The 12,558-nt window shown below is 58.0% G+C and overlaps 1 protein-coding gene across 1 annotated transcript; it reads left to right on the forward strand.

The window, feature by feature from the left end:
* Window positions 1-373: 373 nt before the first annotated feature.
* On the forward strand, window positions 374-9,566 carry ALOX15B (arachidonate 15-lipoxygenase type B; the record flags this gene model as incomplete). The annotated part of the gene is made up of 14 exons (XM_080826090.1): window positions 374-520; window positions 579-822; window positions 1,001-1,082; window positions 3,355-3,477; window positions 3,745-3,848; window positions 5,064-5,236; window positions 5,461-5,607; window positions 5,710-5,913; window positions 6,870-6,956; window positions 7,063-7,232; window positions 7,383-7,504; window positions 7,602-7,702; window positions 7,782-7,952; window positions 8,384-9,566. 14 exons carry the CDS (start codon window positions 374-376, stop codon window positions 8,561-8,563), a joined length of 2,055 nt encoding a protein of 684 aa, XP_080682216.1. The 3' UTR covers window positions 8,564-9,566.
* Between the last annotated feature and the right edge of the window lie 2,992 nt (window positions 9,567-12,558).

Genomic DNA, 12,558 nt, shown 5'->3' on the forward strand with positions numbered 1-12,558 from the left:
GGCTGTAGAAAGTGGGGAGTGGGCCTGCAGAGGTTTTCAGAGACTTAGAAGGCAAAGAAAAAAAGAGCGGCGCAAACCTATCTTCGTTGCCCGCCCCCCGCCCCCGCCCCCCATCCTGACTCTCTCTGGCCCTGCAGCCCTGGAAGGTCCGGGTCTCCAAACCTCAGGACACTCCGTCCCTGCTCACCCAGCACTGCGGAGCCTCCCAGCCCGGCGCGTGAGCGTGTTTGCTCCGGGGACACTCGGAATGGGAGACGACAATCCGCCGCGCGGACCGGGACCTGGCGGGGCGGGCCCGGGCGTGTCCCCAGAGGAGCCGCCAGCTTTAAAGGTCTCCGCAGCGGCAGGAGACGGCCAGACTTGCGCCGGCACCATGGCCGAGTTCAGCGTGAGAGTGTCCACCGGAGACGCCATCGGGGCTGGCACGTGGAACAAAATAGCTGTCAGCATCGTGGGGACCCGGGGAGAGACCCCCCCACTGCGCCTGGACCACCCGGGCAAGGAGTTCAGCGCGGGCGCCGTGAGTGCGCTGCGGGGCGAGCTGGGGGCGGTGGCGGGAGCAGGGGACGGTCCCCTCCGATCCTGTCTTTCCCCCGCAGGTGGAGGACTTCCAGGTGGAGTCCCCCCAGGACGTGGGTCCCGTGCTGCTGCTGCGCGTGCACAAGGCGCCCCTGCTGCTGTCCGCCCCGGTCGGGACCGTGGCCCGCGACGCCTGGTTCTGCCGCTGGATCCAGCTCACGCCGCCGCGGGGCGCGCCCCTGCTCTTCCCCTGCTACCAGTGGCTGGAGGGCGCGGGGAGCCTGGCGCTGCGCGCGGGGGCGGGTGAGCAGGGGGACTGGAAAGGCCCGCGGCTGTGGCCCCTGGGGAGGAGGAGGGGGCGGCCCGGCGTGGGGGCAGGGGACCCGAGGCGGAGGGCAGAGCGGCTCGGGCCAGAGGTGGGACGGGGAGGGGTGGGGGAAGCTGTTTCCCTGCTCTCCTCCCCGCTCCTGTGCGCTCACAGCCAAGGTCTCCCGGGCCGACGACCACCCCATCCTTCGGCAGCAGCGCCAGGAAGAGCTACAGGCCAGGCAGGACTCGTACCAGTGAGCAGCGGGCTGCCCTGGGGAGCCGGGAGGGGGGGGGAGGCGGTGGGGACGGGAGGGTCCCCCAAGGGATGTGGGGCAGCCTGGGTTCCGCTGGTAGGACACTGACTGGAGTCCCCTCCAGTCCTCTCCAGACGAGGACGTCGGCATGGGGGGGGGCGGGGAGTGTTAGAAACGCAAACTCCTGACACCCTCATTCCTACTGAATCACATAGGGAGGGGAGGGGTAGCAACACCGATGTAACCGGCCTTGGGGGGAGCACTCTGGGAAGAGTGGAAACACCGGGGCTGGGAATGCCTCCCGCAGCAGGTGTCTTGCTTGCCCTGGGGCTTTTACATCCCTCCTGGTGTTTCATCCTCCTGGAAACCTGGGCGGAACCGGCTCTCCACCCTGCCTTCCAGAGCCCAGGAAACTCATCTGGGAGGGCAGGTGGGAAGAGGGCTCTTTCTCGCCCCAGGCCCAGCTGGGAGAGCCCAGTCCTAGAGGCTGCCTTGGTCGGGGGTGGGGGCTGCAGGGGAGCACAAAGCCAGGGGCCACGGGGTGCTCAGGTGCAGGTTCTCGAAAGGTCGTGGTCTGGCAAACCCAGCGGCGGCCCCAAGCCTGGGCTGCAGGTTTTGCTCCAGGCATCCCAGTTACCTGGGCGCCAACTGTCTAGGCCTTCAAGTGTCGGCATCACCTGAGAGCTCTTGGGTTCTGGGGTCCACGCACGCCAGACCCGCTGAATCAGAACCTGCATTTCACCTAGACCTCTGGGTGAATGCGTTTGTACCTTCCCTGTGTGAGAGGCAGGATTGGGCCACCACCTGGGAGCAGCGGACTTTAAGTATTTTTTTTTTTTTTAAATTTTATTTATTTATTTGACAGAGAGAGAGAGAGAGATCACAAGTAGGAAGAGAGGCAGGCAGAGAGAGAGAGGAGGAAGCAGGCTCCCCACTAGCAGAGAGCCCGATGCGGGGCTCGATCCCAGGACCCTGGGACCATGACCTGAGCCGAAGGCAGAGGCTTTAACCCGCTGAGCCACCCAGGTGCCCCAGGACTTTAAGTATTTTAATTGCCACTTGTTCTTTCAAGGCCGAGGGCAGTGACTGACTAAATGAATAAGAGAACTGGCCTGCGGCCAGGTGAGGGGTGAGCTCAGCTTCCTGGGGACCCGATTTTACCCTTTCAACCAAAGTCTGCAGGCTGTCGTGCTTGTTTGATCAAGTCTCCCCAGACCTGGGCAGAGTAAATTTCTGGGCTTCCCCCAAGGTAATGGAAGTCAAAGTGCCTCGCCTTCCTGAAATCCCTCTGTGAGACGGATCTGTGGGATTCCGGAATTTTGTGGTTGCAGGAAAAAAATTGGGCCACGGCGGGGAGGGGGGGGGAGTGCGTCAGGAGGACATACACTCACAGACTCGCAGATCTCAGAGGCCAGAAGCCAAGGGGATTCTCTCCCTGTCTCTGGGGGCCTAGAAGCTTCTCTCTTGTTTCACATTTCTCTCTCTTGGTAGAATAGCTTGCTTTGGGTCCCAGTCCTTACAGTATCTAACAGTCCCTGTGTTTGCATGTGGGAGTCCAGATACCCAGACAGAGAGTCTCTCTCTAGCTCAGCCCTGTTAGAAAGAAAGAAAGAAAGAAAGAAAGAAAGAAAGAAAGAAAGAAAGAAGCCAAGCCCATTTTAAGCTCAAGTTAGCTTTATTCAATGATTTGCAAATCAGGCCACATCCCCTCTAGCACAGAAGGGCCTCTGGGGAACCATACAAAATGAGAGACTTTTCTTGGCACCTGGGGGCAGAAAAAGGAAGTTTCTAGCAAAAACCAACGGTTTCAGGAAGATCACCTTCCTCTGGGGAAAGGCGGGGATCTATCAGGCAGGTTATCTCCCTGGTGATGACCTAGGAATTCCAGATTGACTGGTTAAAGGTCACGATCCTGGGAGCCGCTGACCTTGCCAATAGGTCAGGCGTGAAGCCTTGGTTTGCAGATGTGGGCTTAGCACAAGTGACTCCATTTTGGACCCGATGTCTCTTTTTCAATAGCCCCCATCTCTGATTTCCCGGAAAGGACTTTGACTGGCCTGGCTCTGGCTAGGTGCCCAGCCCTGGACCAGTCCCATGACCTGGACCCTGGACCAGTTCACTGTGGGAACAGGCAGGGGCAGGGCTGGGAATGCCCTTGCTTGTGGAAGGGGATGGCTCTGATGAGCGCCTCCGGGGGTCTACCTCTCCCTTTGCCCTGGTCAGTGGGTTCCCTGAGCCTTCTCGTGAACCACCTTCCTACTCCCCCCTCCAGCTGGAAGACTTACAGCCCGGGCTGGCCCCGCTGTCTGGATGAGAAGTCCGTAAAAGATCTGGATCTCAACATCAAATACTCAGTCAAGAAGAATTCCTGCTTCTACCTGAAAGTCGGCTCCGCGTAAGGATGCCCCCTCCCTCCTGACCCTGGACCTCAGCTGCCCTGGGACTCCCGTCTTCTGCCCTCCCCCACTGTCAAGGACGTGGGTCCCACCGCACAGCCTCTGCCCATCCCCAGTTCCCACAGGACAGTGATGACCTCAGGGCCAGTGGCTACTTCCGGACCGGGGGGCCGGTTCCAGAGCCCAGGAAAGATAAGGCCAGCTGACAGGGGAGGGTCTCCCGGGGGGCCTCATGCCCCCTCCCCATCCTTGACACCCCCTGGCAGGTTTACGGAGCTGAAACTCAAGGGGTTGCTGGACCGCAAAGGGCTCTGGAAAAGTCTGAGCGAGATGAGAACGATGTTGAACTTCCGCAAGACCCCGGCCGCCGGTGAGGAACTCGGGCTGGGAGCCCTGACTTCTTCCCTGAGACCTCAGTCCAGGGCCTCGGACAGTCAAGCACGGATTCACCATGTGACCCTGGGCAGGTCCCCGTCCCTCACTAGACCTTACCTCCTCCACAGATCCAAAAGAGGGTGGAGACTGGGCACGTCCCTAACCTTCCAAGACCCCTTAATCCAACACACATTTGTTGGGTGGTGACCCAGCAGACACTGGGTTAGGGCTATGGACACAGTCTTTGTCCCCAGAGGGCTCACAGTAGAGCAGGTGAGTGGACGATAGGCTCAAAATCAAAACACTGAGTTTCCCTCGTGAAACCTATTTGTTGGCCCCAGAGAGAGTACGTAACAGGGGGACCTGCCTCATCTGGGCCACGGGAGGCGTCCTGGAAAGCTCTCCCAGGAGGGGACTTGCGTGCCTTGCCTACCTGGGTGGGTCGGTGTTAACAGTCCTGAGAATGGGCAGAGTGCATTTCGGGCTCAGGGGACAGTGAATGAGAAGGTCCCGGAGATGGAGGGACCAGAGGCCTTTCGGGGTGGGGGAAGAAAGACCTCTGCCTTGGCCATAGGAAGTGACGATAAGAGACAGAGTTGGGGAGGCGCACGGGACCCCAGGGCGCACAGGGCGGCGTAGCCCCTGGGCGGGAACTCGGGCTTTCCCCAAGTGCAGTGGGAAGTCCTGGCTGGCTGCCAGGTGGGGACTGAACAGCTGGCAGTGCCCTGGGGGGTGGCAGGGTGTTGGCAGGCGTGACGGGAAGCAGGTGGCGCCAGAGCTACTCAGGATGGAGCATCCGTGGGGACCATTGGGAAGGGCACGGGGGGGGGAGCACATGTGAGCCGTCCCCAGACCTGCCAGCGACCAGTGGCAGGGGGCTGCCGGTCCCCAGATGCCAGGTGACAGGAGAGGCGGGGCCAGGGCAGCAGCCCCCAGGGCTGCATTTGAGGCTGATGAATCCTGGCCTTGGGGCGTCAGGTAGATGGCAGGAGAGGCGGGCTGGGGACTCAGGTTTGTTGCTTGCGGAGACGCAGTGGCTGAAGCCCCGGCTGAGAAAGGTACAGAGTGGGAAGTGAAGGGAGCCCAGGATGGACCCAGGAGCAGGCAACTCCATCATGAAGCTGGTGGACCGAGAGCGGGGGTGGGGGGAGTGGGCTTCCACGCTGAGATGGCCCGGCCCCCCTCCCCCCACTGCCTGCCCCCCCTCCAGAGTACGTGGTCAAGCACTGGCAAGAGGATGCCTTCTTCGCCTCCCAGTTCCTGAACGGCCTCAACCCTGTTCTGATCCGCCGCTGTCGCCACCTCCCAGAGAACTTCCCCGTCACCGATGACATGGTGGCCCCCGTGCTGGGCCCTGGGAACAGTCTGCAGGCTGAGCTGGAGGTGAGGGACTCAGGGGTCCAGGCTTGGCCCACTGCCATCCCAGTGCCTTCGGGGCGTCCCCTGCTGGAGAGGGCCACGTGCGTGCATAGTTCCGGGGGACCTGCCCGTGTGTATGCTCCAACAGCACCCTCTCCCGGGCACAGTCCTTTCCCTGCCCTGGGTCCTCTCCCCGCCCGAGCCCTGCATCCTTTAGGAAGCCCCTGCTCCCCTCTTCTCTCCTGCAGAGGGGCTCCCTGTTCCTGGTGGATCATGGCATCCTCTCCAGCATCCACACCAACGTCGTGAACGGGAAGCCTCAGTTCTCTGCGGCCCCAATGACCCTGTTGTACCAGCGCCCCGGGGGAGGGCCGCTGCTGCCCCTCGCCATCCAGGTCAGCGCCTGGGAGAGGGCGGCGCAGGGGGAGGGAGGGGTTTGACAGAGGGGTCGGCCAGCCCCCCACGGCCACCCCTCCCTGCACCGGCTCCTCCTACAGCTCAGCCAGAGCCCGGGACCCGACAGCCCCATCTTCCTGCCCGGGGACAACAAGTGGGACTGGACGCTGGCCAAGACGTGGGTGCGGAACGCCGAGTTCTCCGTGCACGAGGCGGTCACGCACCTGCTACACGCGCACCTGCTGCCTGAGGTTTTCACCATGGCCACACTCCGCCAGCTGCCCCAATGCCACCCACTCTTCAAGGTCAGCGGCTCGGCAGCGGGGCCCAGACTGGGTCCCTGTACCTCGGGGTGCTCCTCAGCCTGTCCCCATGTGGCCCTGTCCTTCCAGGCGGGGGTGCAGAGCCCCCCATCCCGCTGCAGCCACCTCTCCCTGCACAACTCCGCCGGCAGCCTGCTTTCCCCCAGGCCCTGAGCCTGGGCGAGGAGCATGGGGGCTGGGGTGAGGGAGGGGACGGCACGGGACTGCATAGGACTTCTTAGGGGCGAGCGGTCAGCTGCCATCCAGAAGCCCCGTTCTTTGGAGAGATCTAAGGCAGATGTCAGAGTGTGCACTTGACTTTAAGGGAGCAGTGGGGTTCTTGCAGAGAGCAGCAGGGGTGAGGGAGCCCGAGGAGGGAGACCCACCTCTCTAATGTGGGTTCTGCTAAGCCGTCAGAGGGCCCAGATTGCTTTCCCCCAGGGACCTAGGGCATCTCTTCTCTGAGGGCAGGAATTCTCCCCTGCGGGATCCACGGGTCTTTGGAGTTTCTGATCCTTCCTTAGCCATTCTCCCGGGTCCTCTTCTCTCCTCTCCAGTCCAGGCTGCTTCTTTCTGACCATCAGCAGCTCCCAGGGCCTGGTACTCTGGGGGATGGTTCCATTTTCTCCACGGGCCTGCTTTTCACGGTGCGTGGCCTGTGCAGGGGTCAGTAAACCACAAGATGCCAGAGCTGGGGGGCTCGTAGTGCTCCCCCAGATCAGCCCCCTCATCTGCCCGGAGAGAGGAAGGTACCAGGCCCGGTTTATAGAACAGGATGCCAGTTGAAGCCCAGCTCCGGGCATGAGGTCTGGAGCCCGGATCCCAGTCCCCGGCTGGCCCTCTTGTCACTTGTCATCTCTTTTCATGGGTGATTCCTAAGACTTGGTGCCTCGAGGCAGGGAGGTCTGGGGCTGGAGAGACGCAGGCCTCACCCACCTCGGTCTTCTCTGACCTTACAGCTGTTGATCCCACACACTCGGTACACTTTGCATATCAACACTCTTGCCCGCGAGCTGCTCATCGCCCCGGAGCAGGTGGTGGACCGGGTATGCTCTGCCTCAGGGAGGCTGAGTTAGGGGCGGGGGGATCCCACCAATGCTGCCTCACCCTTCCAGGGCCAGAGTTCCAGCACCCAGGAGTTCTGTCTCCCAGTCCACAGGCATTGGTGTCAGGGGCTTCTCGGAGCTGATACAGAGGAACATGCAACAGCTGAACTATTCCATCCTGTGTCTGCCCGAGGACATCCGGGCCCGAGGCGTCGAAGACATCCCCAATTACTACTACCGCGATGATGGGTTGAAGATCTGGGGGGCAGTGGAGAGGTGAAGGGGCCGTCCTCAGCGAGCTGGGGTGGGGGAGGGCCCAGGGAGGCCCCCGACAAGGAGGAGGGCTGGACGTGAAGGACACCGAACTGCGTTGCTCCTCGGGGAGGGTCGGGGCGAAAGTCGGGACTGACCCCAGTGCGCTTGCAGCTTTGTCTCCGAAATAATCCACATCTACTACCCGAGTGACACAGCCGTGCAAGATGACCCTGAACTCCAGGCCTGGGTGCGGGAGATCTTCTCAGAGGGCTTCCTGGGCAGGGAGAGCTCAGGTACGGGGACCTCAGCCCCTGGACCCCACCCTCAGTCCCCTGCAGCGGGGTCCCGAGGACCGTGGTGGCTGCACACCCAGTCCCACTCCCCCCGCAGGTGTCCCCTCCACGCTGGAGACCCGGGAAGCCCTGGTCCAGTATGTCACCATGGTGATCTTCAACAGCTCAGCCAAGCACTACGCCGTCAGTGCCGGGCAGGTGAGGAGGGTCCGTGCCGGGCCAGCGGGACAGAGCGGGGCCGGGCTCCTAGGACTCAGTGTTGCCTTCTCCACTCCAGTTTGACTCCTGTATCTGGATGCCCAACCTGCCGCCCACCATGCAGCTGCCACCCCCCACCTCCAAAGGCCAGACAAGGCCAGAGGGATTTCTAGCTACCCTCCCACCGGTCAATGCCACGTGTGACATCATCATTGCCCTCTGGCTACTGAGCCAGGAGCCTGGAGACCGGGTGAGTGTGGGGCTGGAGGTCAGGCCAGGCCAGCTTTGGGGTATGTGAGGGGGTGCCCTTTCCTCTCTCTGGCCCGGATACCCTGCACTGCCTTCAAGGCACTGGGTCCCTTCATGCCACTGACCCTTCCCGAGGGGACACATGAACGCTGGCCCTCTCACAAGGATGGTCAGATGATTAAATGACTTGATATCAAGTACCCCAGCTGCAAGGTGATCGTGCAGGGGGTGGGGAACGTCCCCTTGAACACCCCGACTTGAGCTTTTGGTCCCCGAGAGCTGCCTGCAGTGACCCTCAGTGCCTAGAGCAGGGGCAGGGGCAGGGATGAGGCTCGGAGGGAGGCTGCTTCCAGCCAGGTCCCTGGGTGGACAGCGCAGGCGGGTCCCAGCTGCTGAGCGGCCCTTTCACTCGACCTTGTGGTTGGTTCCCAGCGGCCCCTGGGCACGTACCCGGACGAGCACTTCACGGAGGAGGCCCCTCGGCGGAGCATCGCTACCTTCCAGAGACGCCTGGCCCAGATCTCACGGGAGATCCGGGAGCGGAACCAGGGGCTGGAGCTGCCCTACACTTACCTGGACCCTCCCCTCATCGAGAACAGCGTCTCCATCTAAATGCCCCGGAGAACAGTGTGCTCTGAGGCATCCCTTGGGCCCCATAAAACCCAGCCCCCATATGCCTCTCCTGGGACAACCAAGCCACGTGGAACTCCCCCTACACACCACAAAACAACAGAAACAAAACAGAGAAACCAATGACCCCAGAGAACAGCACCCACGTGCCTTTTGAAGACTCCAAGCTTCAAAGTGCTTGATCACCCACAGCTCCCTTAAAGGGTTTTATGACTTTGTGTTGCCTTGTGTGTTTGCATTACATTATGATGGGGGAGGGAGGATGCCCTGGTCCCACTAGTCCTGCTGACCACAGCTGGGTGGGCCTAATGGTCGCCTGATGCAGGGCAGCCCTCCTGACCGGCCGAAAAATTGCCCAAGAGGTTGATAGTGACCCATGGTCCCAGCTGTAAAATGAGCAGCCCACTAAGAAGGGGCTACCAGAAGCAGGGCAGAAGGAAAGGGACAGCTGTCTGGGCAGTGCCCATGTACACTTTCCTAAAACTTTGCTCCAAAGTTGGACAAAAACTTGCGTATTATAAAGCAGTCTCCATTTCCAGAGAATTAGAAAACAGCAGAGCCGTAATAATCTTAGGTTGCCTTCTGGTTCAGTCCGCAGTGATGGGATTCCAACACTGCATGCACAGTCTTCCCTCCTGTCCTTCTTTTTTCTTGTCCCAAATCAAGAACCGTCCATTAAGACCAAAATGGCTCCCTTGGAATTCACCTAACCATCACCATCTCTGGCTCAGATGTAGATGTCACTGCTTTGGTGTTTGTGGCTCGCCAAGTTTTATAAAACAGTGTGGACAGAACACAAAATGTATTCAGATCACTGCACAAACACGACCCCTGAGAGAGCGATGCATGGGGAAGTTGCTGGTGGGCAGCTCCCCAAACGTCTGTTCTCGGCTGAGATTTGGGGCCACAAATGAGTCAGAGACACGGAACTTTTAAACTCTCAGACTCCAAGCAACAGAAGACGATTCCTGATCATTTAAGTGATAAAAGCAATAAAAGTGGAAAAGAAACTGAATATCTCGAGGGATTTAAAAAAAAAAACAAACATTAAACAGGGTCCTTGGGAAGGACCCAAGGAGGCTCTGGTCACAGGACCCAATGCACAGCCTCCTTAGGCATCGCTGTTGGAATGACCAAGCTCCTACCATTTTTTGTTTTTTAATTCTTTGTCTCAAGAGGCAAATTCCATGAGGAAGGGTCTGTCTGACTTGACTTGGGTTGGCAAAAAGTATTAGTTGCTGGGGCAGAGAGGTTGTGCTTGCTAAATAGCTCCAGCTGGGACCCTATGACCAATGGTAGCCAGTGACTCGAGGAAGAAGCAAAGTATGTCATTTCCACGATGAAGCGGTTAGGAGCTGACCTGCCTCCCTCATCCTTCCCTCGCCCTTGAGGCTACCTTGGAAACATGTTCAAGAAGACGTGAGCCCCCTCCTCTCCCTGATCACTAGACTGCAAGCTCATGAGGACAGGCTCCCTAACTGCCCACCACAGCGCCCGGCAAACAGCAGGGGCTCAGTAAGTAGGGGTTGAGCAGAGGACATCTTACCCAAATGATTCCTCAAATGCTCTGTCCCCCTTTGCAGTTATCTGTGTGTTTCTCCAGCTAGACCATGAGTTTTTTGAAGGCAGGAACTGGGTCTCACTTAGTTTATATTCCTGGTGCCCAGCACTGTGCTGACAACGTGAGAGAGAACTAACAAATGTTTGTCTGAAGATGGATAAAAGGGAGAATGATTGAAGGACATAGGGATGGATGGATGGATGGATGGATGGACAGATGGGTAGATAGGTGGATAGATGGAGAGATGGATAGAAAAATGGACAGAGGAATGGATGAACTACTGAGTTGGAAGGTAATCGTGCTCTGGTCAATAAACCAGTATTTGCTTCAATGTATGTCTTTTGGGAACAACTATCATCTGGAGAAAATGGAGAAACCAAGGCAGCTCAGGAGGGAAAATCCAAGAATTCAGTCTCCAATCCTCCTTGGAGAAGCCACCACCACCTCCACCGCCCAGGCCTGTGACCCCTCTGACTCTCTTTGTCTCTCTCTTTCTCTCTGTCTGTCACTCTCACACAGACCCCAGTCCTTGGACTCTTGGTTGGTGAGCCCTAAGAAGAGAAGGTTGTTACAGGTAACATTCACCTCTAGGGGAGATCTAATTCAGCGTGGTGGTCCCCTTGGCCTACGGTGGGGACTTCCTCATGGACAATAAGGCATTGGGCATCCAGACCCCAGAGTCATGCTGTGAAGAACCCCGCCCTCGCTGGACTTGCTGGCCAGAAGGGGAGGAGTGGCTCCCTCTTAACCACCCTGACTCTAGCCTTTCAGTTAGGGAATAAGGGAGAATAGGACACAGGGTCGTAAACGTGGGGCAGAAGCCCCACTTACCCCTGCCACTCCCTGCACAGTGCTCCAGGACTGGGTGAGTCACCAGGGAAGGAGGGGAGAAAAGTTCTGGGTAGGGGGCCCCAAAAGGGCTAGAAACAAAGATGCAAAACTCTGGGGCAACTAGGTGGCTCAGTGGGTTAAGCCTCTGCCTTCAGTTCAGGTCATGGTCTCAGGGTCCTGGGATCGAGTCCCACATGGGGCTCTCTGCTCAGCAGGGAGCCTGCATCCCCCCCCACCCCGCCTGCCTCTCTGCCTACTTGTGATCTCTGTCTGTCAAATAAATAAATAAATAATCTTAAAAAAAAAGATACAAAACTCTAAGACGTTTGTGCAGAACGGGTGAATGGGACAATGGAGAGGCAAGGCGTTGTCAAGCATGATCTCAGAGACACAAGAGGGGTAACTACGTGCAGACGTAGTAAATATCTAAAACACAGGAAGGGACTGTACCACTTAATAACCCAGCAGAAAAGAGAGCACACAATAGGAAATTTTTTTAAAAAGCAGTCCATAAAATAAACCTCAATGTCTAACAAACCTGCGAAAAGATATTGAATCTTGGGTTGCCTGGGTGGCTCAGTGGGTTAAGCCGCTGCTTTCGGCTCAGATCACGATCTCAGGGTCCTGGGATCGAGTCCCGCATGGGGCTCTCTGCTCAGCAGGGAGTCTGCTTCTCCCCCTCCCTCTGCCTGCATCTCTCTCTCTGTCAAATAAACAAATAAAATCTAAAAAAAAAAAAAGTGTACATACCTTACATTAAAAATACTTTATTGTTGGGGCGCCCGGGTGGCTCAATGGGTTGAAGCCTCTGCCTTCGGCTCAGGTCATGATCTCAGGGTCCTGGGATCGATCCCCACATCGGGCTCTCTGCTCAGCGGGGAGCCTGCTTCTCCCTCTCTCTCTGCCTGCCTCTCTGCCTACTCGTGACCTCTGTCTGTCAAATAAATACATAAAATCTTTAAAAAAATAAGAATACTTTATTGTTTAAAAAGGCTAACTCTCATCTGAGCTTTCAGGAATTCCTCATCTTTTTGCTGCTAGAGGGTCTTGCCTCAGCGTTGAGGGCAGCCGACCACTCAGGGTGGTGGGTGCTGAAGGCTGGGATGACCCTAGCAATTTCCTAAAATAAGACAACAGTGAAATTGGCTGCATCGAGTGACTCTTCTTTTCACGAGTGATTTCTCTGTAGCATGTGACGCTGTTTGATAGCATCTGACCCATGGGAGACCTTCTTTCAAAATCGGAGTCCTCTCAAACCCTGCTGCTGCTTTATCAAATCAGTTCACGGAATATTCTCTGTCCTCTGTTGTTGCCTCAACAGTCTTCACAGCATCTTCACCAGGAATAGATTCCATCTCAAGAAACCACCTTCTTGGGGCGTCTGGGTGGCTCAGTCATTAAGTGTCTGCCTTTGGCTCAGGTCATGATTCCATGGTCCTGGGATCGAGCCCCGCATCGGGCTCCCTGCTCAGCGGGAAGCCTGCTTCTCCCTCTCCCACTCCCCCTGCTTGTGTTCCCTCTCTCGCTGTGTCTCTCTCTCTGTCAAATAAACAAATAAATAAAATCTTAAAAAAAAAAAAAGGGG

This window comes from Martes martes, assembly GCF_963455335.1.
Source record: "Martes martes genome assembly, chromosome: 16".
NCBI classification, from domain to species: Eukaryota; Metazoa; Chordata; class Mammalia; order Carnivora; family Mustelidae; genus Martes; species Martes martes.